At 41.1% G+C, this 27,320-nt stretch overlaps 1 protein-coding gene across 4 annotated transcripts in view; it reads right to left on the bottom strand.

Moving 5' to 3' along the window:
- Positions 1–407: 407 nt before the first annotated feature.
- ankfn1a (ankyrin repeat and fibronectin type III domain containing 1a) overlaps positions 408–27,320 on the bottom strand; it is a 121,437-nt gene continuing 94,524 nt past the window's right edge. For all 4 annotated transcript variants that reach the window (XM_018761387.2, XM_018761384.2, XM_018761385.2 and 1 more), the window contains 13 exons: positions 21,469–21,566; positions 20,275–20,365; positions 19,385–19,492; positions 12,153–12,252; positions 11,379–11,511; positions 10,787–10,906; positions 9,766–9,981; positions 9,487–9,653; positions 7,652–7,802; positions 6,666–6,834; positions 6,008–6,174; positions 1,770–1,974; positions 408–1,545 (listed from right to left, as the gene is read on the bottom strand). In XM_018761387.2, the coding sequence (XP_018616903.1) occupies positions 809–1,545; positions 1,770–1,974; positions 6,008–6,174; positions 6,666–6,834; positions 7,652–7,802; positions 9,487–9,653; positions 9,766–9,981; positions 10,787–10,906; positions 11,379–11,511; positions 12,153–12,252; positions 19,385–19,492; positions 20,275–20,365; positions 21,469–21,566 (2,462 nt within the window). In that variant the 3' untranslated portion in view covers positions 408–808. The remainder of the gene's footprint in view (positions 1,546–1,769; positions 1,975–6,007; positions 6,175–6,665; positions 6,835–7,651; positions 7,803–9,486; positions 9,654–9,765; positions 9,982–10,786; positions 10,907–11,378; positions 11,512–12,152; positions 12,253–19,384; positions 19,493–20,274; positions 20,366–21,468; positions 21,567–27,320) is intronic.

Here is a 27,320-nt window from a genome sequence, read left to right as displayed (position 1 = left end):
TACATGTGCATCTTAGTAAATAGGTATAATCATGAACTATGCAAGTTGCAACGTTTGTTTGGGGACGGTCTTAAACCATGCACAAAATAACAAAGTTTGAAATATCAGGGCAATCAATAAAAACTTTGGTTTGGTTTGGTGAGAAATTGTTGCCTTTGTGTGTTACGGAACTGTTCATGTCAGAGATTTAAGAGATCTAACAAGAAATTAAACTAGAATGGGAATCACAAAGAACAATATAAATATTTCTTTTGCTGTTAGTAGACTACATCATGTATTCAACCAGTAAAGTGATGCATTAACGAAGAGATAAGGCATATATCACCAGCATTTTTGATTTTACTGGCTGTTCTGAAAACAGAAAAAAAAAAAAAAAAAAAAAAACAGGACAGCCTTCTTTGCGCTGTATGTTACTAAACAAATTTACTCTGGAATGCCAATTAATATAAATATTTTTTTTCTTTTGTTAAATAACCTATGTGTAGTACAGCCTCAAACAGGCAGATATTCAAGTTCGAAAGTTAATGCAGTGCTTCAGAATTTCTTGCATTGATTATTACCATTTTAACAGTCAAAGCCATGGATATTACATTTTAAAATAGTTGACCAGCAACATCAGTCTTTACATATTCTGTTAAGTGGATGCTGGATCCAGCTAAGCTCTGTGTACATTTATTTTGAAAATCACCTTTGCTACCCCTCACGTGGCATTCAAGAGTTACCATGAAAAGAGAGTGGTGGAAAAATGGACAAATGTGCTAAGAGACCACAGCATCATCAGTGGGGTCACGTCTGCTGCTGCCTGTCACTAAAGTGTGCTGCTCAGTATTTCAGACACTTGAGCATTGGTTTGGTCATCAGAGTCTGTGTCTTGAGCTGTGCTGCTTTCATACACAGTGGTGGTGTCGCTGTACTCCCCGACATCTAGGGTCCAGCTGCAGGTGTCCTGGCTTGGAGAGGCCTCCTTGCAGGGTTCCACCGTGATTCGACGCACATTCTGCTTGGTGTCTCTCCTCAACACTCTCGCAACCTCTGGACTGCCAGTGCATTGCAGCTCTCCAGCAACTGACACCAGTGGCAGGTCAGTGTCACGCTGCTGCGTGTAGACCCCTTCAGAAAGCGAGGTGGCCTGGCTCTCGCTCTGAACACGCAGCCAGCGCTGTGGCCTACCCAGGATGCCCTGCTGAGCCTGGCTCCTGGGCAGCAGCTTCCGCTTGGACGGGAGGTTGGCTGGCAGTTTGCCAGAGAGCACTCTGTCCGCACTCCGTGGGGGTATCGCTGTCAGCATCAGCCCTTCCATGCTCCCAGCACAGGATTCTGCCTCGGGGCCATCTCTCCGGCACACGCTGTATCTGATGTCGTGCACCTGCAGAACATCGGGAGCGCTCCCACTCAGGGCACACACGGCCTGCTGAGAAATATCCTGCGAGGAGGAATAAACCAGGTCCAGGTCCCTGGGGCTCAAGGCATCACTGGAGTCATAATCGCTGTCGGTTGGGAGGAATACTTCGGAACATCCCTCCTCATCTGAGCCAGCCTGAGAATCTAGACACAGCAACACTGGAATCACTGAATCATTCATTCTTTCATTCATAATGGCTCGTTAATTCAGAACAAAGCTCGGGTACTTCAAACTGGCAAGTGCTGCCAGACTGAACGCGTCATTACAGTAGGCACAGAGTTTTCTGACAGCAGATTATGCAAAATAGAAATCGAAAAGAGATCTATCTTTTCATACATCTGGCTAGGCAAAGAGTTGGAGAACGCACCCTTTCTTCTGCGCATTTCTGGTGAGGGTGAAGGAGTGGGGAGGTAGTCCATGTGAGAGGATGTGGAGTCGTTCTTCTGCATTGTAGTCTCCACGTTGGGGTCCACCAGCCAGGTGATAGGAAGGCCACCAAGAGGTTGCTTATAGCGGGCATACTGCAGGGCATCTGTAAGCCAGCGAACATCCCTCCACATCTCATCCATCTGCTACACGGGAGGATACCACATGTGTATTCAGAAGACCAGCATCAACTCGTTTCTGGCTTGTCAGTTAAAAACGGCATATAGAGTACAGGACAAACTCAGCACCTCAACAGGAACTCATTCACTTTGTTTTTTGGTGCAGTAAAGGTCAATTCAATACCAAAATATTTACTTTGCATTGGACTTTTATTGTAAGGGGGTGCAGTGGGTTGGACCAGGTCCTGCTCTCCAGTGGGTCTGGGTTCAAGTCCCGCTTGGGGTGCCTTGCGACGGACTGGCGTCCCGTCCTGAGTGTGTCCCCTCCCACTCTGGCCTTACGCCCTGTGTTGCCGGGTAGGCTCCGGTTCCCCGTGACCCCGTATAGGACAAGCGGTTCAGGAAGTGTGTGTGTGTGTGTGTGTGTGTGTGTGTGTGTGTGTGTGTGGACTTTTATTCAGCTGTATTTCTTTACTCATCAGCATCAGCTACTTCATCATCACTTAACTGCTTAGCATGCAGTTATTCAGCAAAATAAGCCAGACATGCTGTTATGTGGCATTTCCAGTGAAGAAACTGCATAGTCCATATTCCTTTACAGTGAACTTATTCTCAGAAAAATGTCCTATGTACTTCATTAACGTGTACTATGCTATTTATTAATTACAAAAAAACCCTATATACAGCTATGTAATGTATAGTGGTTTATACAGCAGTGGTATTAGACAAATTGACTGTACTCAAGCATCATGTGTCTTCATCCCAATCTCTCCTTCTGTTGATGTAGTGCACTTTTTATTTTTTGAGATGTGCATTGCTTTGGAGAAAACTGTCTGCTAAATTAATAAACGTAAATGGCTATTTGTTGAGTGAATATTGGCTGTACAGATAAAATAATAGATTTTATTTCATCAGGTCTGGAAATTATGTAAAAAATAAATATTACTAATTTAACACATGGTCCTTTATGAACTGATTTTCCCTGTCTGTGACCACTGTTGCTGCTTTGGCCCTTTTTTCAGTATTGCTATAGCCATCGCTAAGGTCATAATGTCTTTGTAGCAGGAAAGCTTGTATTTGTTCAGAAGCTCTGTAATTAACAAGATTATAAGAATAGCTTTTTTGCAACAGTGACATCTATTAAGGACATCATACCTTAGTTTTGAGTTAATAATGAGGAAGAATCATTATTAAGGCAGCAGAGTTAGGTATTGTGGCTGACTGCACAGTACATATGATTAAAGTATGAATCTGTCAGAGACCTTTCCAAGATGAAATACACAGGAGTATTAAATATCAAAGAGATGGCTTGTATTAGACCCGTCGTTTAAGTATTATACAAGTGATTACTTTGTCACGCCATGACTCAACTTCATACTGTTAATTTCACATGCTATCAATGGTTTAAGAAGAGAAAAGAAATATGGAGAAAAGATAACTGAATATGACCGGTCAAGCTGATGAGAGGAGTTAATACTTTCATAGCCTCATACATCTTGCTCCAAGAAGTGTGCCAGCTCTTTATGTATTATACAAAAACTACTATAAGTAATTGTATCAAGTGAGTTTTTCATTTTATCATCATAAGGGTGATCATCTGTAGCTGTGTCCTCTGATGGCAAAGACTTTTCCCTCAGACCATTAAGGTGATATCAGAGATAGTTTGGAAGGCTGATAGCCAATATGACATGTCCAAATAAAGCTACCATTGTGCCACACTGCCCCTGTGTGATTTATCATTCAAAAGCTGGTTGCAAATCAAAATGTGTTCCCAGTCTTATCTGTGCTGGAAGCTTCCAAAACCTCTGCTTTAATGTGGCATTTATACTTTCCATCCCACTATGTAACCATGGAAATTTTCTTTTGAAATTGCATTGACAAGGCATGCTTATTTCAAAAGGGGAAGAAGAGAAAATCCTTGCAAAGCCCAGTGAAAACAAACTCCTAGGGAGATTTAGACCCCTTTTCTGGCTGATTCTGTGACTGCTCCCTGCTCTGGAAATGAGTCCTGGCATCAGGGGGTGACTATTTTGGAAGGTATGCTGAAGTTCTGATGACTGCAGTCTGTAGGATAATTCATTCTTATCATTCACAGCAACCATACAAACAAAAATGCTTACCAGTTATGATGGTGCTAAACTGTATAGTTAACTACAGTGTCTGGTTTGCCAAAACACTGTTATAGCATTAATTTCTGTATTCATTCTTTTTAAGATTGAACTTGCACAGAAGCATTTCTCAGCATATGCAAATCACACACACACACACACACACACACACACACACACACACACACACACACACACACACACTTTCTGAACCGCTTGTCCCGTACAGCGTTGCGGGGAGCCGGAGCCTAACCCGGTAACACAGAGTGCAAGGCTGGAGGGGGAGGGGACGCACCCAGGACGGGATGCCAGTCCATTGCAAGGCACCCCAAGCAGGACTCAAACCCCAGACCCACCGAAGAGCAGGACCCAGTCCAACCCACTGCGCCACCACACCCCCTGTTAATAAAACAATTCCTAATAAATAAAACAAATGCTTCTCCCACACACAAGCACCCTATGAAATTAACACATGACCTGTGATTTATGCAATTTAAGCAAGAACGTGTGAAAAAGAATGGCCAAATCGGGAAGTTTGGGGAGGAATTCTTGGCTGCAGCAGTCATTTGGCACAGACACAAGTTGAGGAATTGGAGGAAAAGGAATCTACGGAGGCCATCAAGTGACATTTCCCATTTAATAAATCAGGAGACTCAGCTGAAAGAAAAACAGGTCCATGCTACATCTGGACCTGATACCTGACAGCAGGACTTGAAGATAACAGAGCCTGAAGGAAGAACGGAGGGCCTAGAGAGGTGTCAGTCCCTCCGGAGTTTGTGCCCATTTCTTACCTAGTTTGGTCACTTACTGACACGTGGAACACAGTCTGTCTCCATCCACCATCTAAGTTGTACACCAATAGATAGTGGCTAAATGAAGATTTTACTTCAGTTAAATCTGATTGTTAACATGTTTGGATGTAAAGTACTAGCAGCCAAGATTCAGGGGAAATTGTAGTTCTTTGAAACTGATACACTGTAAAACAAAATATGTACTTAAAAAAACTTTTACATATTTTAAACAATAGCAATGAAATATTCTTGGTATTCACTGTATTGTTTTGCCATATTTCTTACTGTCCCTACCAACTATTGGAACAGGAAACCACTACTCTGACCTGACATGCCGATAACCTCCACATTTTCAGTGGAGGGAAAAGTATAATGGAAAATTTTAACTGGCAGAGAGATGGTTCATGTGGATAAAGATCAGTGAAAGAGTGGAAAAGTCTGAGGTCACGATAAAATAAAACAATCTTGAGATCCTTTCCACAACACACTCTTCTAACAGATGTTGCCATTTTCACAAAATTAACCCATATAATTTCACACCCTCTTGTAACAGATGACATACTGTATTATTATGCACACTCTTACACACTCACGCACACGTAATTGGTATTACTTTTTCCTTGCTGCTCTTAGAGTGCGTCATGTGTAGTTTATGTGAATCTTTTTCCAAGATTCTTGCATCCAAGAACATAAAAAATGCTCCTTGTGGTTTTGTGGTTGATCTCAATTAATCACCAAGACCATCGTGGTGAAGTTGGATAAGTTTTGTACAAAGGAAATTACAGATGCTTTTCTTTTATGCAGGCTTCAGACTGTGTAAAAAGAAAAACAGGCTGCTTTATTGTTTTTAAGGCTAGCGGTTATATTTTTACAACATCAATAACCTACCCTAATTGTACCATTACCTAAGTTGTTTTTGCTATCCCTTATTTTCAGAATGCCACATTTACATCCTTCACAAAATGTACATTTTAAATACATTTAATCTGTATTCTCGTATTATAAAAGTGCTGAGATATCTGACTGCGTGGAAAAAACGTTACTTAAGAAGAAACCAGTAGCAGATGCTCTGGTCTTTTTTAGTGCGAATGTGGATTATCCCTCCGCGTTACATTTAAGGTGATCTTGAATTGGTGTCAATGAGTTAGACACATTGAGTACCTGTATAAAATCCAGGATGTGCTGCTGCCGTTGCTTAGCGGTTGAAATTTCAGTGTCAGAGATGGCTTCTCGCAAGGCCTGCTGGGTAATGAGTGCGTCAAGGTCCAACACGGAGGACAGCCGGCAGTACAAACTGATAAATTTGTCCTTGTAAGTGCAAAAGTGGACTGTAAACAAAGAGCACATTAAATAAGTATTGTTATATTATGTCTACAATTTTTAAAACCACCTTCTTAACAGAAATGCACAATTTATCACCCATAGCATAATCAGACAATATGATATACAGCTTATTTGTATATACCGTAGACAAGTAAATACATTTTTTTTAAATGTTGTTTTAATTTTCCTACTTTCTTATAGAATCCAAAGTAGAGAAAAAGCTTTGTGTTTAAAACAACTGAATATTAACATATTCACTTGTTTTAAACAAAGCTTTTTATATGTGGTGTTTTCAGGATGGGATCTCACTGGGTCAGAATTACACTGTGAGGGTTAGTCAGCTCTCTATGCAGTGGGGCCTCCAGAGCAGGCTGCAGCTTGTGCCACGCCAGTGATTTATTGGTGCTCCACTGGGAGCAGGGGGAACAGATAGGAATCTGTGGATTTTTATAAGGCCACTGAGCTAATATTGTAGGCAAAACAGAAGCCAGTATACCTAGCTCAAACATTTGAAGAGGGAGGTTGAGGAACCCCGAGTGCAGGGTGTAAGGATTAGTCTGTCCCGGGGCGGTGCAGACATCGTCTGAGGCGGGTAGCAGAAGAAGAAAGGAGACATTGTGACCCAGCTCCAGTACCTCCTGCGTGTAGAGACGGAAGTGCTTGGCCTACGTGGAGACACAAGCACACAGGGTCCAGGGAGCGGGTGGGTTACAGGAATTACAGAATGCCACCAGTACCTTGCATACTCGCACGTTATAGGTTCAGATATTCACACAGCCTGATGTTTCTGCCCTTGGCTCGACTGGCCAATGTACTGATGGTCATTGTGCTGCACGCAGGGCATTACTATCGGACTGGATGTGTCTCTCTGTAACACACTGAATGTGTACAAGTTCACAAACAGTTCTCTCTGCGGTTTTCTTGCTATCTAAAGGATGCTAGAAGATCTTGTTTTTTGTGTCAAATTTGCAACGCAAGGTTCAAATTTACCTACTGGATAGGGAGTGAATACTTCAGCAGTGTAGCTGCTGGAATCTCTCAGAGTCATATGGCCATAAAGCCTAATAGCAGGATTGTGGAAAACAGTTTATGACTCAGAGCACACAATGTAGAACTGATATAAATGTACAAATAAACCTCAAAGTGAAAGGAAAACCACTCTGAGGCTCTGTGAATAAAGGCAAACTCAGTTCTCCTTACGCCCAGTGATCCATTTTAAAGCTCACAAAAACACTTGCACTGCCCTACTGCTCGTGTACCAGTGCTTATCTTTGTTCAGCAGGGAAGGCTAATTTGAGGTAATGTAATGCGCAAATAATAAGCTGGTGGACAGAAATTCCCAAACAGATCTGCAGCTTTAATGAACATTTGTTACGCATGTACTAATGACAGCTCTGCAAATGAGATCACAGGACTAAGGGCTACCCAAGGAAGGGGAGAAACCAGCAACTTGTGCACAATGCAAGAGTGGGAGGCAGATACCTGGTGCAGAGGTAGATTGATCTGTTTGAGCAGGCCTTTGAGGCCCATCTGGAGCTCATAGAAGAAGAGTGGGTTATGGCAGGTGGCTGTCTCATTCTCCCCTTCCACGTAGACTGGGCCAGACAGCCTCTGGAGCCACTCCCACTCATCCCTGGGTAAGAAAGAGAGATATGTGCGTAGAGAAAAAAGACAAACAGTGTAGCTCCACCCTAGTCTCACTTTGCTTTGCCCTCCGTGTGCTTTCATACAACCCTTGTGCCCTGACATCTGTTAGGTCAAGTACTGGTGTCCCTTGTTAATTATTGGTATCTTTTCTGAGGTTGAAAGATTGTGACACATATATGCAGACTTAGAAACAACTAAGGTAATTTGTCTATCAGGCTTCCATAGTTTATTTGTGAAATTTGACAATCTAATGTTTATATAAACACAGGTCCAATAAAACAGTGCTTAATTGCATTTCCACTTCTGGACTTTCTCATATATTATTTTATCAGCAAGGAAGTACTGGATTAATATAAAGCATCTTTTCTGAAAGAAAAAAACAAATTAGTTTATCCTTTTGGCATCAAAGGCAAATGTAATAAATTGCCAACACGATGAACACAAAAGTCTGAGGTATCTTTTCCTTATCCTTTTTATTTGCTGCATTGTATCTTTGCTTTACACATGTACATTGTAAACCAGCTGTTGACTGGCACTGATCACTGCTTATTCCTGTGCAGTGAGTACACAGAGCAGCTTGTGGGCAGCGATTGTGGAAAAATATCGCTTTGAGGCTTTTTCCCCCCAGACTGCAACAGGACATCATCTCACGTGAGCCCCATGTCTGGGACACACTTTGGACTCCCGCTGACAGCCTCAGTCTGGTGCATGGAAAGCCTTAGTAAATTCAGTGTTTTACTGCCACATTGAGTGGCTGGATAATGTGCTCCCTGTCTGGACTGACCTACAAGGGTCAAAGTCATGACCCAAGATTAAAATAAATAAATAGTTCATTTACAGAACAAAAACAAATAACTTTTTTGTTTTGCCCATAAAATATGTTCCATGTCAAAAAAGTATTTATGTCAAGGCTGAGAAATGGCTACATGAAATTCTGGCCTCAAAAAATCTTTTTCATTCTCTCTTAGTCCCTTTTTCCTTTGTCTATTCAGGCACTACAGATATGTTTTCTCATCTGAGTTATTCTTTTTTCCTGTCTGCAAGAAGATGGGACAGTGTGATAAATCGCTGTGTTGATAAATTAAGCAGGACAGTTTAAAGAGGGTCTCCAGAGTTTCTGCATGGAAATATCCCTGCACTGGAATGAACATCCTGAAATATAGGAATTTCTCAAATCACGACAGAAATTCACTGTGCACCGTATTTCATTATGCGCCTGATGTGTTCTTCAGGTTTCAATGGGCCAACTCATGCAAGACAAAAAACAGGAAGAAGATGATTTTCTGTGTCCTTTATTTCACACTCTCAAACATACATGCCCATGCTGTCTGGCCTCCAGGAATTCCTCACTTTTCAGTCAAGCAGAATTGCACAAATACCTGACTGCTGGAGACCTAGCTAGGAGGAACAATATCTGACAGTGCCCATAGATATAAATCCATGCCAGAGGCTTCCTTTTGAAATTCACTTCAAATAAGATGAAATTCCTCTGTGGTTTGTGCCTTTGGTGTGTGGCCACAGTGACAGAAGCTCTTGATTTAAACCACATTTAAATGGCGGACACACAGACTGTGAAGCAAGGTGATCTGTGAAACTTAAGTTGACTCTGGGTATGCAGTTAGCTATATTCTCTAAAACATCAGGGTTACAAAGAACACAAGCTCTTTTACCTGGACACATTCCAGTTGTCCCGGATCTTGAAGTGGCACAACATGTTGGGCGCTTTCTGAGGAACCAGAACTTTGATCTGGTCCACAGAGCTGCTCAACTTCAGGTAACCCAGATAGAGCCCGGGTGCCAGGCGGTGCTGACTGCGCCTCTGGTAGGCCAGGATGTCCTGGGTGCACAAAATGCATATGGCGTGACACGATGAAAAACAGGCCTTGGAAGCCATTTTTCCCTCTTCGAAACCGATGTTCCCCTGGCCTGACTGCCTAGCAAGCACATACCTGTATGGTGATAAGCAGGATGTCGAGTGCAGTTGGCTCCTCTGGGGTTGACAGGGACTTCCTCTGGCTCTGAAGCTTGGATACCTGCATCCACTTGCCATTGAAGAAGGAGTAGAGGCTCTCCATCTCCCTTATGGTCACCAGCAGCACATTCCCATGCCGGTCTTTGATTGGCTCATAGTAGACCCGGCCCAGGTTATGCGTGCCCAGCAGATTCTGAGATGTCATAAGAAAACCAGAAAAAGAAAACAAAATGCTGAAGCCAAGCATGACATAAAGTCTAGCATGAAAAAGATGCAATACAAGCAAATGTGGCTGGGGCCAAAAAAGCAGAGAAATTACATGGGAGTGGAAAATTGAAAGATGCAAGTCTGAACCCCTAAGACTCAATGACTCCCTCTTATTTTCCCAAGGCATGTCATTTCTTAGATAACACCAGTGCTTAAACTCTCCAGAGGAGCGCATCGCTCGTCTCAGCTGCTGAGTGCCCTGATTAATTGTTTCATTTCCCTTTCATAATGAGCTGGTAAACAGGCCCAGATTCTCATTAAGTTGTGCCTTTAGACAATTCATTCAGATGTGTGAAATAATGATTCGGGGTTGCTGAGGGGGTGTGAACAGCTGCATTATGTTACAGTGGAGACAGTAATAGGTCCTGGTGAACACCAAGACAAAACAGCGTATTCTGTTGTACTCAACCCTTAACCTGCAGATTTCCAACCCAAATATACTACATACTTTGTACATGCTAGCAGAAGTAGCTACATGTCCAAACAGATATAAAAAAACATTACTAGCAATTGCGAACAATTCTAACCTTGGTCTACTTTAACCTAAAACTGCACATTATCAACCGCCCACACATGTCTGAGTGCTGATGTACACAAAATTATGGCATTTGTGGTTAATGGAGATCTGGGACCCGTTACTTGACGGTGTACAGTTAGAGTTGCTGGCTGGCTGCACCTCTGATGAAGCTCGACGGGCACACAGCCCTGCAACAGGGCCTGGCTGTTCTAACCTGGAGCTGCCCTGCGGCAGCCAGCATCTTCTGTCGGGCCTGCAGCGTAGAGGAGGATGAGGAAACAGATGCAGACATGCTCTGGCGTAGCCACCGCACATCTTCCCACATGCAGGAGAGCTGCAGGGCCAGAAAGCCTGTTAGTCTCCACACCAGTCAATGCAGTCCCTCAACACAGTCAAATCCAAGCTTACAAACCTTTACCTCACAGACCATTCACATTATTTGACCAAGAGCCATTTATGAGAGCCGTAGGTCTTATGTGTAATGCCTCTGTGAAAGAAAGCCTAATATTTTCTGCGTTCATCTTTTAGTTCTTGTATTAAAATTAGTGGGATAAATGGTACCTTTCTGAAAGTTGGGTGATAAACCCCATGTTGCTCACTTTATTTTATGCTCATGGTGTACAAAAATAAATGGCAACAGTATTGAAATGCCTGATTCTTTCACATAGTTCTATGTCTTTAATATTCTATAAATGCATGCTAAGCAGTTTGTTGTAAAACATGATGGCTTAGGTTTTTGGCAAATTACAAATATTTACCTGGCTACGGTTAAAGAGCAATGATGGTAGACAGTTGTACATGAGTACCTTTGCAAACCACAGAAAGTCCTGCATGATGGAGCTGGTGCAGGAATCATCGATCTCCACGATGGGGACCTGGTCCTCATTAGTTACCAACAGACTGTCCTTGTGATAGAACACTGCTGCCACATAGAGTCCCCTGAAGACAGAGATTAGGGCCATGGCTGATTGCATTATGCAGAGCATCACTGCATCAGAACTGAGCTAAAACACAGTCCAGACTTGCACAACTGCACACGGGGAATAGTTTCGGTGGCATATAAACTGATTAGGAGAAGTGTTTCTCTGAAGTTACAATATGAAAATCACAATACCTGTAATGGGCTTCGGGCTCAATATTATCTTGGCTAGACATTGTTATTGGCATTATCAGATTAATGAAAATATGGAAAAGAGATAGTATTATTCCCAAAAAAATCTCCTCTGGCATGAAAGTAACACTCAAGGTTATAATTCAAATACAGATGTATATTTTAACTTTATACAAGATCTGGAAAAACTAATTTAAACACAATGATAGATTTTACATCTAAAAATGTGTAACATAACAAAAGTAATAATGGAAAGGTGAAATGTGGCATAAACTTGCTGATGCTGATGAGAAACATTAAACCAGATCAACTAGTACTGTGTAGAGACAAAGCAAAAGAAAATGTTTGTGCATTACATTAAACAAATGTGGTTTTTAAGGAGCCTAACTGAGCTGGTAAATGTTTAAAACCTTCTGGTGTTTGAGAGTTTAGCTGAATGATACTGTAGAAAACATACTTAAATGTTCACCTTTTAAGAGTTTTAACAAATTTATTTGAAGAATGAAAAAGGTGTTTAAGGCTTCGAGAAACAGACTGCTTTCGGCTTGAGTTTTGAAGCTTTGATGTATCTGAAAGACAAAAATATAAAATGTTTGACACAAAAGTTCTTCCATATTGACATTTTGACAAAAGCATACACATAGATGACAAAACCATGCACATCTAGGAAATCAAAGAAATTATGTTGCCTTTATGAGCAATCAGATAAAAAAAAACTGAATAAAATATAGCATTAATGCTAATAATAAATATTCACTTGAGAAACAGAAATGCATTAATTTTTGCATCAGATCTTATAAAGAAGCACATACAAAGAGTTACCTTTATGTTAATTTAAAAAAGCAGCAATAAGACTAAAAAGAAAAAAAATAAAACTAACTGAAATCAATAGTCAAAAAAGTGTTTCTTGAGCAAATTCCATTACTTTTGTGTTGTAGAAGAGCTGTGTAGTGATTTTAGCTTTTTCATTATGAAACAAAACTGAGGATGAATGCAGATGGCAAAAAGAGGGAACCAAAACGAATAGAACAAAATAAAAGTTTGTCTGTCCTCAGTACATACTGTGGAAAGTCTGTAAATGGTGCATTTCAGAGAGGACGCTGCACTTAGTGTATAGCATAAGGAACAAACGAAGAAGCCTTAGTTTTCAGTGGTTTTAGCCCAACTGAGCTGCCCTCACTGACAAGTTATCTCAAGGTTTTCAGCTGCACTTGAGTCTGTCCTATCAGCACAGACTTCTGTGATGGCAATCTTCAGACGTCCTTTCCATTAAATTAAGCGTCACGTAATTGCTCTCATGTAAACAGTGGGCAGACGAAACAGTTCATTCTGCTGAAAAGATGTTTGTGGGTCAGAAAAATGTCATTACTGAAACTTGGTCACACTACCAAAGCGTACCATGTTATCAAAGTTCTCCTACGATGGCTGACATATTCTTTTTTTCCAAAACTGCGCAAAAACCACAGTCTGGAGGGCTGCTTATTTAAAAAATCCAGTCCTAATTCAATATCTTTACACACAAGCACAGCACTGCTCTAAATCATCATCTGAAAGGCGAAACCCTCCAAAACATGTAAGCAATTCATTATGGACTGAAAGAGATTCCTGTGATTCACATATTAAGCCATCACTGAAAAAATAGACAAAATATATGTTGAATGTACATATGAGAAGTGGGAAATTATATCAGCAAAGCATTTATCCATTTAGGGAATATGGATGACACTACAATATTACTAAATGGGTATAATTACAGGCAAGCAGCTGAAATGATTAAAGCTGCAGCTACAATTAGAGCATTTAAAGGGCTGTTAGCTTTGCTTTTCAGTCATTTTGGGAACAGACTTCATATCATGCTCAATGAAACTTCATGCTGTATGGAGAAGTATACAATACTTCTAATATAATTCACAAAAACACCTGTTACAGTGTTCTTAGATTACACCAACAAATACAAGCTCTAACAAGATATTCTATACATAATAATCTAAAAGACACAGACAGACAGAAATATTTCATTTTTATTTTCAACAGCCCTGCAATGAACACCTACAATAAAGCCTTGAAGTATGGGTAGGCCTACCAGTTAAGCTTGGAATGTCTATAGCACAAGACAGAGTTGATCCGTAAGTATCTCGCATAGTAATAATAGTCTTTATTTATATTCCACAACAATCTTAATAGTACCTTCAGTCAAGAAGTACCTCTTCAATGTGAAGTGTTTCAGATGGCTAAGACAGCTCTTATTGTAAGTTGTAAATCTACATCTATTTCCAGTTCAGTGCATTAAATGGTTTTGACAAGTGGATTACCCGACATGAGTGCATTGGCCTGCAGTGCAGCCCAGATGTCATAGCTAATAAATAAATAAATGCTTTTTCATTTATGGGAGGGGGGAAAAATGGATGGCTTTGATTAATGAGGTGGCACCCCATCTGTCTACTCTACAAACAAAATGTAATCATAAAGTTTGTGTGCTGGGAGAGGGAACCGTACAGGAACGTGAGGAGGGGGCAAAGAAAGGAACATTCTCCATTACTTTAAGTAATTTAGCACCGGTCAACAGGGCCTTTTCAACACTCACGAAGGCAGAGGGCTCATCTGTAATGATCACGGGCAAGACTTTCCAGCTCCTTCTGACAGAAGCTGCTTATATAGCTGGGCAGAGAGTCCCTGTGTGAGCCAGCTGGGCTGGGGGGTGGAGTGGAAGGCTGTTGGGGGAGGGGGGAGCACTGTGTCTGAAGCAGGAACACAGGGTGCTGTGTGCACCGCACACCCCTTAGTCTGTAAGCAGACTCCCAGCTCCACATATACACATCATAAATTAAGATAACCTCCCCTTAAATGAATGTATTTTTCTCAGGGTTTTATAGTAGTGTCATTGTACCAGTGCTGATTAATTTTGCAGATTTATTTTCGAACACTGGTCCTCCAAAAATAAACTGTGTAAATAAAAAAAAATAAAACGGTTGCACACACACATACACAAACAGAAGCACACACATATTTATTGCACAAATATACAGCATGGCATACTACTACCTGCAAGTGGCAGCTTTAGTGACAATGTTTTAATAATTGTCTTAGACATGTACTGATCATCAACTACCATACTTTTATGTCTCAGCAGCTCATTTCTATGTATTAGGAACTGAAACTATTAACAAGAAATGTCATGAAGCACAGTAAATCCATTAAGACTTGTTTTGCAAGCTTGAACCGAAATTTTGAACTTTGGAAGTAATTGAAACTGGCTAAAGCTGGAAGAAAGTGTATTTTAAAAGTTTTTTCTGTCTCAGTGGGAGGCAGTTTTCTGTTTGGGAGTGTCTGTCCAGAACTTGAAATAGCATGGCTGAAAAGGGTGCCTAATTTTCAAACAAATGAGGTCTTTTATATAAAATCAATTATACAGTATAGTTTGTGAGGCTGGCTGTGTGCCCCCTTACATCATTAGTGTTGACTCATAAACAGATGAGTGATGAACACTTTTTCTTCTACCCGAGAGGAGTCTTATATGGTGCAGTAATGGGGCCAGTGTGCATGAGTGCTGGGGCACTGTCAGCACCAGAAACAGCGGACCTCTATCCCCGTGCCCATCAAGTGGATTAGGAGCGGGCAACAGGCCAGCTGCGCCCACAGGCGCGAGACGTCGGGCTTCGACCTGCCGTGTGATTGGGGGCACTGCGTCGAGCCCACTTCGCCCAAAAGGTGTTTTCACTCACGGCGATGTGAAAAAGCCATAGCATACTCATGACATGGCAAACAAACATACATGTACAATCCAAGGGGACAAATGTGTGAGTGAAAAATTATTTATATGCCTGTATTCCCATGTGTATATAGCTTGTCTGAACACCAGGCATCGCATTTAATCGCCTCCAAGCTGACTGCGAATGACACGGGAATGGCATTGAAAGAACCGATAAATATTAAGTATTGTACGATGAGTTACTTTCAAGGAACTGCTGTCTCAATTATTGACTGCCAGCTATTTCACTGCAGTAAAAAGCAGTCAGCTATCCCCTATAAAGTCATAAATGATGCAAAATTATTGTCAGGGTTTTTAAAAATTGCATAGTATCAACATTCCTATAGATTTAATATGCATCTCATTAAAAAATACAAGTTCCTGCTCTCTCTCACACATGTGACAACACACCCATACACATATGCTGATGCACACGTAAGTCAGCTAAAATGCACTTCAAGCTGATCACTCCAAAAAGCTGTGCTTTCCCTGCAATAAAAATATGAATTTGAATTACAGCATTACCACCGTTGCGTCAGTTTAATCTAAGATCATTATAGAAATTAACAGTTTATTGCAACAGAAGAGAATACAGAGGTTTCTCTGGAATTGCAACTATGGAAATAATGCTTATGAAATAATTAATGCTGTGACTCATTTGATTTTTTTTTTCCATCATAGCAATTTACTCTGGTTCTGGAAAAAACTTTCTCTCAAATCTGCACAATATCTCAATTTTTCTATCATTATTTCTGCATTGATATATTCTAGGTATGAACATAAAGACTTATAGGTATGAATCATAAAAACCACTGGTTCTCAGTTTTGTCCCTGATGTACCAAAATTAGCTCCCTCTCCCCTCAGAACTACTGAATCTGAGAAGGGTTTAAAACACATCTCATTTAGATCCATTTCCTTCCTTTGGTCCTGAAACCTTTGTAAGTAGTCCTTTACTACTTTTTATCTACAAGTTTTTCTCTTCGTATGTCATTTCGCCAGGTAGCTACTTGAATATGTGCGCTTTGCAAACAACTATATGGAACAATCCAGTTGTGTTATATTAATTATGCCTCTAAGCTCTCTGTCTATTGAGGGATGCACTTTATTTACTCTGAAATCCACTCTGCTTTGGCGAAAAACATCTCCCAGATGCATAAATGTAAAGGGTAACATGTAAAAAAGTTTAAATACAAATACTCTAGTCTATCCTGAGTTTTGTGCACGTACTCGTGTGATGAACATCGGTGCATAAAGTGGAAAGAAACGAAATAGGTTTACTTAAGAATCACATGTTTGCAACTATGTCTCTCTTTCTCCTAATGCAATGCCCAAATTTTCTCTGAGATGTATGTTGCTTTGGAGAAAAGCGTCTGCTAAATTAATAAATATAAATGTAAATGTAAATGTAATTAATTCTATTCATGGAAAATATCAGAATAGACTTGCTGCACGTGTATAAGTATAAAGTAATGTTTATATAGTTATAACAGGAAAAAGTTAGAGAACAAAAATACCTGAATTTCTGTATTAATTACTTGTAAAGTCCAGTCACAGTGAATCTCTAGGCTAATGACTTCTCTAAAAGCTAACTGGCGTAAGGTGTTCCAACCCAGGAGATGAGATTGGAAGTGTAGATTGGAAGTGGCCTGCCCTATAAAAAGACATACAAAGTGTTGTTACTCTCAGAGTCAGCTTTTTTAATAAAGATCTGATGATATGAACCAAGGGGGTGCGGTGGCGCAGTGGGTTGGACTGCAGTCCTGCTCTCCGGGGGGTCTGGGGTTCAAGTCCCGCTTGGGGTGCCTTGCGGCGGACTGGCGTCCCGTCCTGGGTGTGTCCCCTTCCCCCTCCGGCCTTACGCCCTGTGTTGCCGGGTAGGCTCCGGTTCCCCGTGACCCCGTAAGGGACAAGCGGTTCTGAAAGTGTGTGTGTGTGTGTGTGTGTGTGTGTGTGATATGAACCATGCTCTCATCAAAAGAAATGTTAGAGGACCTTAGAAAAAGAACTGTAGAGATATATAAAGCTAGAAAAAGTTACAAAAGCCTTTCTAAAGCCCAGTATATTCATGAGTCCACTGTAAGACGTACTGTCTACAAATGAAGGAAATTCAGTACTGTTTCTACTTTCCCAAGGAGTGAACAACCTGCAAAGATCATGCAACGCTGAAAGAAGTGAAAGCAAAGAACCTGCAGAAATCTCTTGAATTTGCCAAGGTCTTTGCTCATGTGTCCACTGTAAGAAAAATACTAAACAAGAATTGTGTTCATGGGAAGACACCATGGAGGAAAACATTGGTCTAAAAAATACATTTCTGTGCTTTTCAAATTTGCACAAGACCACCTGAATGCGCACACACAGACTGAAACTGCTCAACCCAAATGGGGTCGCGGCAAGCCGTAGCCTAGCCCGGCAACACAGGGTGTGGGGTTGGGGGGAGGGGGGGCACACCCCGGATGGGACGCCAGTCTGTCACAAGGCACCCCAAGTGGGACTCAAACCCCAGACCCACCAGAGAGCAGACACAGGCCAAACCTGCTGTGCCACTGCACCCCCCTACCACCTGGATGTTCCACAACAATTGTGGGACAATGTTCTGTGGATAGATGAGACAAAAGTTGAACTCTGGCAGAAATGTACTCTTGAGCAAAAAAGCACTGCACAAACTACCAAAACCTTGTCCCATTTATGGAGCATGGTGGAAGGAGCGCCATGGTTTGGGACTGCTTTGATGCCTCAGGACATGGAAAATTTGCTATAACATAGGAAATAATGAATTTAGAATTGTATCAAGAAATTTTACAGAAAAATGTCAGGGAAGCGGTTTGTCACTGGATGCACAATAGAAGCTGCATGTTGCAACAAGACTATGACAGAAGTCAGTCAACAACAGAATGTCTTAAACAGAGGAAAATTCATGTCCTGCAATGACCAAGTCAAAGTTCAAACCATACTGCTCATACAAAGAATCTCAGAAATATTAATGAACGGAAACACTTATGTATGCAGGAATGATCTAAATTCCTTCAAACCATTGTGTGAGTGTGTGTGTATGTAGCATGTAGTACAGTAGACTTACATGGCAATAGCTCATTTTTTAAGAAGCTTCTAAAAAAAAGTAAAACATTTGGGTTTCTCATGACATTCACATTCAAATAATCTATTTTAAGCATGTAAGCTTAATTATTAGCATGCAACATGCTTGGAAAAAACAACAATTATGCAATGGAATATAAGCATTTTGTTCTTTTATTTTTCCTGTGTTCTCAGTGCATCTTGAAGCCAAACGGATTGAAAGGCATGTTATCACTCAAGAAAAAGGAGAAGGGAAACTTCCTCGCATGTGGAAATTCTTGGATGGTTTTATTGATCATTTATTATCTTAGCTGGTGATTCTTCAGGCCCCTCTAGCCTCTTTATCACTACCTGTCTCAGTGCAGCAAGAGCCCTTTAGTTAAGAATGTGCCATAAATGTTCCCTTTGATTTTCAAAAGCCAAATACAAATATCTGTTGGGATTTGAGTATTTCTCTGGCAGGAAATGTGAAAGCTTTGTCTTGATCAGCCAGAATTATGGAATTCCTTTTATTAATGTAAGTAACTGGATATATTAAATATGCCATTTTGTTTACACTGCTACCTTTGTTTTTGTAGTTTATTATACCCCCACAAGTTTATCGTTATTTAACCTGTTCATAACCCCTGCTCAGTAAAGATCTACTAGCAAAAAAGCTTTAGACAATAATTTTAAAGCCAGAGGAAGAGAGTCAGAGAGACAGGGATGGAGAGGAGTGACAGGAAGAAGGAAGCAGGGACTCTCAGGCTGAGTCCCCTGCAGGGGAAGGGTGAGCAAGTTAAGTGGATCCAGATGCTCCGATATTAATAAGGGCTCCTCCTGATGACTGGAGGTGGAACTAGTGGCGCCGATGGGGCCATGTGTGGTCTGCCCCTCTCACCTCCACAGCTGTAGTGCTGGTGTGTGGCTCGGACCTGCTGCAGCAGTCGCTCCATGGCTTCGATGTGGCCACGGTGCTTCGGCTCCCGTCCCTCGCACTCCCTCCAGTCTGGAGAAAAAGCAGGGGTGCATAAAAAGGGGGATGGGGATAGGAAGTGTAGGGCGGGGTGAGGAGTGAAAGGGTGGTGTGATGTGACAGAGTGAGAAATACAGGGGTGTTATTAAGAACAGGGATAAGATGATTAACAGGAGATGGGTTAGGAAGAAGGGGGTGCAAGAAAGGATGAAGTGGTCGGTAACAGAGAGTTGCACGGTGAGGAGGACATAAATGGCGCACATGCTGCAAGACCCGTGGAGAAAATAAAGAGACTTTCCATCTTTTCTCAGTCTCATTTTGACATAACTCAAGACTGTGTGCGATACTGTCCTCCTCTCTTGAACATTTTTGCACACTGAAGAGCACTGCAAAATACCTGTTATCTACATTCCTAGTATTATGGATTCTTTTAAACCTGTCTTTTGTTTCTCCTCTTACTTTCATAACACAAATAAGCCCCAAGGTTCTGGAGAGAAAAGAGGAAGCTGAACATCTAAAACTGATCGTGACTGAAAAATCAAAGGCATTTTTCACCTTCAAGGATAAACATTTTCAGACTATCTCCATACTTGCTTATTTTTGATTCCCTGTCATTTCTTTTGAAATATGCATGTCTTTGACGTAAAAATAAATAACAAATGTAGAGGCTTTGACGTAGGGCACATTTCTCATAACAATGTCAAACAATAAGCTACAGTATATCCAAACCTACTTCAACTCTCCACCACATAATGAGCTCAAAAGTAACTATGAACCCGGCTACCTGTTGAAGACATTTGTTACATGTTACTTACTGGATGGTGCAGCTGATGGTGGGAGAGATGGCTGTGATGGGCCCCAGCCCTTCATATTGTAGGCTGAGACTTGCACATAATAGGTCCTTCCCTGTCACACCATAAAAAAGTCTGTTAGCCACAGCCTCCAGCACTACTCTTTCAGCACTGCTGCTTTGTACACATGTGCTATGTGTGGACTACAAACTGAAATACTACAGTGTTTAGAACAATGATGATAGTAGCTCCTGCCTTTTGTTGCCAGTACATTTAGGTTTCTGGAGTTGAGATAAGCAGTCATAGGGAAGCAGCACAGAGACTGGCATACTGTGAAGTAACAACTATTTGTTGCTGTAAGTATGTTGCTAAAGATGACAGAATAGGAATCTTTAAAATAGCATGTAATATATCTCTAAGATGTCTATTTTTGTTGAACACAAAAATAAATGATTAATGTATTTTTTACATTTAAATACATATTTTACATATTTAAATTAGTGTTTTGTTATTGTGCAATATAAACATGACCTATTAACACCCATTTCTGTGGGCCAGTAGCAGATTATGACAATTCTCTTTAAACTTTCACTGTGGTAGTGAAATATCTATAATACCCATTTCAGAACACTACCACCTCCAAAAAATGCAAACAGTAGAATGTTATTAGACTTTATCCTTGTTATACTGGAAAATTGTCTGTTGTCAAACTGTAGTTCTATTGTCAGATGTAAATGAGAGAGCAGATGAATGTGTTTGTATGAAGTGGAGTAAACTTCTAATTCTCCCTTCCATATAATGGCAGAGCAACAGAGAATGGGTAATAACAAAGGGCTTAACCTTACTTCTGAGTTGGCCTAGGTAAAGAGACAAATGCCTTGAAGAGCCCTACACTGGGCATCCAGCTCAGTGATACAGAAGGAAATTATGGATTGCACTATGTTTTCCCTTACATGTAGTCAATATCTGACCTCTTGACAACTTACAAAAATGGTTTATGCTGTCTGCCTATTCCTTTGTGTATTGCAGAGCATGAATACCAGACAAATTACGCTTAATGACTGGTGGCTGTTGCCAGTGGAATGGTTGATTTGGTGTTAATGCCAAGAGTGCTGAATACAAATGTCAGACCCACCCCCCTACCTCACTAAATGTCGGCCAAGGGGGTGGGGTGAAGTGGTGTGGGGTTGGAGTTTAGCGGAATAGTTTGGCATTTACCGTGGTGAGCCCTGAGATGGTACACCTCTGAGACTGCAGATTATCCAAGATCATTTCCCCTGCCAGCAAGGAGAAGTCCTTCAGACAGCTCCACTCCACTAGAAGACAGACACAGAATACCCTGCAGAGTTTTACTGGGCAAACCAATTTCAAAGAGTAAGTGCAAACACAGAGGCCTTTTGTAACATTAGATTACAAAGCTTAAATGATGCAACATTTAGAACACTTTCAGGACACTTGAACCACTTCAATTTTGCAAAATGACCAGTGTGAGCAAATATAAATGTTTAAATATATATGGAATATGCTGATGCTCACTAGATATGAATAACTGCAATTTAAAACAATTATTTTCACAAGGCAGCCAGGAAGGAATTTTGCATACTTTACTCTTGAACATTGGCTGTATAAAGGGATGGCATATTATTTTTTTGAAACACCAACAGTTTTATTTTGACTACCAAATATTATATCTTTGTGAAACATTAGCAAGGGAAAACATGTTATTGTATTTATTTTAACAATATATAGAACAAAAAAGAATATAAATAATTATCATATCTTTTTATGGGATATTGACTCTGCTGGAGTCATTCACATGGAGTTGACTTGGAGACATTTCATATTTGAAAACAAATCTGTGCCGTGTTATTTCATGGTTTGGCAGTGCTTGAGACTTTAAGGTTTGTGTGGGCAGCAGAGCCTTGAAGGGAACCCTGTCTGTTATGAGAAAAAGCACTGCAGAAAAAAGAAAAATCTGCCACTACTGCAGTACTCTGTCATACGCTGAATGAAGAAGGCACTGGAGTGCTCTCAGAGCTTCTCTATTCAGCCACAGACAAATCAGAGATGGAAATATAGCACCCTGATCTATATAGTCTTTTCACATTCAATGTGTACAGGACATCAGAAAGGACACCACATCTCCGTACTTGGTCTTTGTATTGACAAGGTCTTCTAAGAGATGCTGCTTTGCAAGCTGCAGTGGTGTGGTACGAAAAGTTCAAAAAATGTCAGTGGCTGCATAGGGCTGGATCACTGATGCTTTAAATGTTCTCTGAGACCGTCCTCAGACCTACAGCGGCAGAGTGGAGCGATGTAGGTTATGTAACTCAAATTACACAATGCAAGTGGCAACAGGTTGCATGATGGTTAGGGACACCGGCTTGCAATAAAGCATGCTGCTGGTTAGAGGTCTATGAGTCTCTGCTGATGTACATCGTATTAAACCTGGATTGTTTGAGTAAAATTCTCAGCTGAAAAGATGTACAAAGGATGTAGACTTTGTATGTCCTGCTTCCTGCTTTTATCAAATTGCTAAGCTTGGTTCACCAGGGACCAACAAGAATGCATTCATCAAGGACAACATCCGTATTCAGCCAGAACCACCTGATGGCTGTAGACAACCATGGCCCCAAAACAGAGCACCAGCCTATACTGACACTGGCCATCTTCATCTGGTAACTAGGGTGGTAGGCTGCCGAATATGGATCAGGTTGAGGAAGGCAAAGCGAAAACATAGAAGAAGCAAAAAGCAATATATAGCTTTTGCAACAGAACCTGTTTATAAGCTGGAGGGAATACAGTTTATTTATTTATTTGCATTTGGAGAAAAAATAAATCCAATACAAGTAAGAATAAAAATACAAGAAATTCAATTCTAAAGAATGTGAAAGACTACCAGACAATCTACTATGGTCAAATATCAATATGTGCTATATTTAACAAGCACCAATGAGTGATGAAAGAAGTACATCTTTTTCTTTGCTTAACTACAAGCAAATACTGTTATACCCCAAAGTACACATCTGACATTTCACGCATGGGTTGTGAATGAGCAGAGCTATCCTTTATATAACTTGAGTGATCAATTACCCAATAATATCTGACAGTACACACAGCAGGATGCAAAAAGATAGGCCTTCAAAAAATACTCCTATAAGTCCTTCTCATGTCCTCTGTGCATTGCGTTGCTCTACTAAAATGTGAAACAAGTTTGTGCAAATAAACAGGTCCAAGTAAAGAATACAGCCATTTCTTTTAAAACATTGAAATCTCATAAAACAATAATTTTTATTTAGCTCACGCTTTTCTCCAAAGCAACTTGTTAACAACTTTAAGCTACGTTGAATTATTTACCCATTTATAGAGCTGAGTAATTTTACTAGAGCAATTTAGGGCAAGTACCTTGCACAAAGGTACTACTGCTGTACGTGGGATTTGAACCTGTGTATGTTGGGTTTGGCTAAGGATAGCAGCTCTAACCACTACGCTACCAGCTGCCCCCTGCTGCCAACAATCTGAGATTTAGTTGTTTTCAATAACACAAATTGCTTTGCTAACAAACTCGATTTCAAGAGGCATTTTGCAAGACAGTGCATTTAATTAGGGAAAATTTACCAGATTGTTAGGCTATAGCATTATTGGAAGGTTATTTGCACTTAATGACAAAAGGCTAAAAGATCACATTGCATAGGCTTGTGTGAATGCATGTATATTTTCATTATTTTGTTTCAAAACAGGGGGGCGTGGTGGTGCAGTGGGTTGGATCGGGTCCTGCTCTCCGGTGGGTCTGGGGTTCGAGTCCCACTTGGGGTGCCTTGCGACGGACTGGCATCCCGTCCTGGGTGTGTCCCCTCCCCCTCCGGCCTTACACCCTGTGTTACCGGGTAGGCTCCGGTTCCCCGCGACCCCGTATGGGACAAGCGGTTCACTAAATGTGTGTGTGTGTGTGTTTCAAAACAAATGTTGTTCTTTAACAAAACAATCTTAGGTCCCAAATCAGAACTGAATTTTAAAATTGAAAATAACTCAATTTTGTCCATTTTAAGTGCAGTACATTTAATACAGTTCTGTATTAATTTCAATAAGGTCTGCAGCATAATTAAAAATTACCTTATTTAAAATACATACTAGCCACTATTAAAATCAGGGATCAAAACAAAAGAAGGATAAAAGTAGAATAATGGATAAATCAAAGTTGAAGCTACTCTGATAATTCTTTTTTCCCACATTACCATGCCTGCCACAATTGAATCAAATGCAACATGTGTGCATTAAGCATTCATATTGAACACAAGACTGTCTTTCATAACATCTACCCTCTATACAGCACCTAGTATAGGCAGTGTTCTATTAATAATTCAGCAGTGATCAGTGTGAGAGTGTTGCAGTACTGACATCCCTTAGTTGTTATTATTATTATTATTATCGTCATCATCACCATTATATAAGCAATGAAGAAGATTAACTGGGACGTCAGGTCAGTTGTTGAAGTGGAAAAAAGAAGGGACAACATTTTTGGTTAACTACCTACTAATGTGGATCTCTTTCTGGTTCTTCAGGAGTACAGCCCCACCTCAGAAAAGAGACTATCCAGCTGTACTTTTTCACTTGTGGGGAATAAAAGAGAGCAGCTTTGAGCAGGAGACAGAGGATTGGATCACCAGCCCTAGGCCTAGTGTACTGGGAGGACAAAATGCCCAGCAACAGTTGTCAGTGTGAGACAGCCTTGAGCCTACTGCACGCACACACACACACACACACACACACACACACACACACACACACACAGCTTAATATGTTTAATTAGCCTGAGGGAGCAGCAGAGGAGATTATGTTTTGTTTTTGTCTCTGTTTTGTTATCAACAAAATAGAACATTTATATAAATGCTGAAAAAGAGACTTTAAGCAAAAACTTCCTTTTTGCTTCTGCATGTACATTTACATTTATTCGCTTAGCAGATGCTTTTCTCCAAAGCGACGTACATCTCATAAAAAATATAATTTGTGCATTACCTTAGGAGAAAGAGACATAGCTGCAGATGTGTGACTAAGAAGTACAGTTAGTTTCCTTCACCATATGCACCGACATTCATCACACAAGTAGCTGCACAAAACTTTACCAGAATATCACCGATTCCTAATCACCTTCCTAGTAGTTTTTTTTTTTTTTGTTTGTCTGAGATACATACAGTATATATACTTTTACATTACAGTGCAGGAGTGGCTCTGTAAAGGATTGATCCAAGCATGATCAATTCATGATCATGAATAATTATACCGTACATGAACTTAAGAGATCATGGGCGAAGTGAGTCCAGAAGAGATGAGTTTTAAGACCCTTTTTAAATGTGGACAGAGATCCAGCAGTTCTGAATGAGAGGGGTAGGTCATTCCACCACAACGAAGCCAGAACCGAGAACCTCCGCGCTTTACCTTTCGTGCGTGGGACCACCAAGCGGGCAGATGTGGAATAGCATAACAGTCTGGTTGGCGTGTAGCGAATGATCAACAAGTCTTGTAGATAGCTGGGAACAGTTCTGTTGATGCATTTGTAGGCAATAACCAGGGTCTTAAATTTGATCCGGGCAGCTATAGGAAGCCGGTGCAGAGAAACGAGTAGAGAAGATACGTAGGAACGCTTCGGCAAGTCAAACACAACTCGGGTAGCAGCATTCTGTATCAGCTGTAGAAGTTTGATGGCAGTAGCGGAAGGCCACATGAGAGAGGTGGAGTAGTCCAGATGGGATGTCACCATGGCCTGGACAAGTAGTTGAGCAGAGTCTGTTGTGACGTAAGGACAGATCCTGTGGATGTTATGCAGGATGTATCTGCAGGTCCGGGATGTGGCTTCTATGTGCTGAGAGAAAGATAGACTTGAGTAAATCATCACTCCCAGGCTCTTAGCCGAGGAGGTAGGCAAATGAGTGAGTTGTCCAGTTTGATAGAGAGATCATGACAGAAAGACAGGCCAGCTGGGAGGTGTATGATCTCTGTTTTAGAGAGGTTAAGCTGGAGGTGGTGATCAGACATCCATGCAGAGATGTCCTACAGACAGGCAACAATGCATGCGGAAATGTCTGATGCTCCAGGTGGAAAGGAGAGGAAGAGCTGGGTATCATCAGCGTCGCAGTGGTATTTGAATCCACGGGAGGCAATGACACAGCCGAGGGAGGAGGTGTAGATTGAGAAGAGCAGAGGACCCAGTACCGAGCCCTGCAGGACACCAGTTGAGAGAGGCAGAGGAGAAGAACAGGAGCCCCACCAGACCACTTGATAGGATCTGTCAGATAGGTCGGACTCAAACCATCTTAGTGCTGTTCCTTTGATCCCAAGCTGATTAAGAGAGGAAAGTAGAATCTGGGAGTGTCTCCATTGTGAACCCACACAAAATATTCTCCCTAGCTGATCTCAATCACCACAATGCACTAACCTCTTGAATTCAATAATAGTCTAAACCAACTTTACTTTACTGGTTTCTTCTAATTTTTAAGACAAGTAAGTGGTTAAGTACAGGATCTTCTCTGAGCAAGTAGGTGGTGGCATTATAGGTTGACAGTAAAACATGAACAGTTTTTCATTTAGTGACACAGGAGAAATTATTTTTTAAAAAAGAAACAGGACTTATAACTTTTTTTAAGAAATACAGACTTCCTAAATTCATCATCAGAGGAACTCAATTATATTAATTCAGATGAGAAAAATGTGTTCCTGAGCCATAAAAGGTTCAACCACTTTTCACCAAAATGAAAAAATACACACACACACACACACACACACACACACACACACACACACACACACACACACACACATTTTCAGAACCGCTTGTCCCATATGGGGTCGCGGGGAACCAGAGCCTACCCGGTAACACAGGGCGTAAAGCCGGAGGGGGAGGGGACACACCCAGGACGGGACGCCAGTCCGTCGCAAAGCACCCCAAGCGGGACTCGAACCCCAGACCCACCCGAGAGCAGGACTGTGGTTCAACCCACTGTGCCACCGCACCCCTATAATGAAAAAATACTGCACTAAAAATGACTAATTACTAATTAAAAATAAAATTACTG

This window comes from Scleropages formosus, chromosome 20, assembly GCF_900964775.1.
Source record: "Scleropages formosus chromosome 20, fSclFor1.1, whole genome shotgun sequence".
NCBI lineage: Eukaryota > Metazoa > Chordata > Actinopteri > Osteoglossiformes > Osteoglossidae > Scleropages > Scleropages formosus.
Note: the sequence above shows the minus strand (reverse complement) of the source record. Positions and strands in the feature narration are given on the sequence as shown.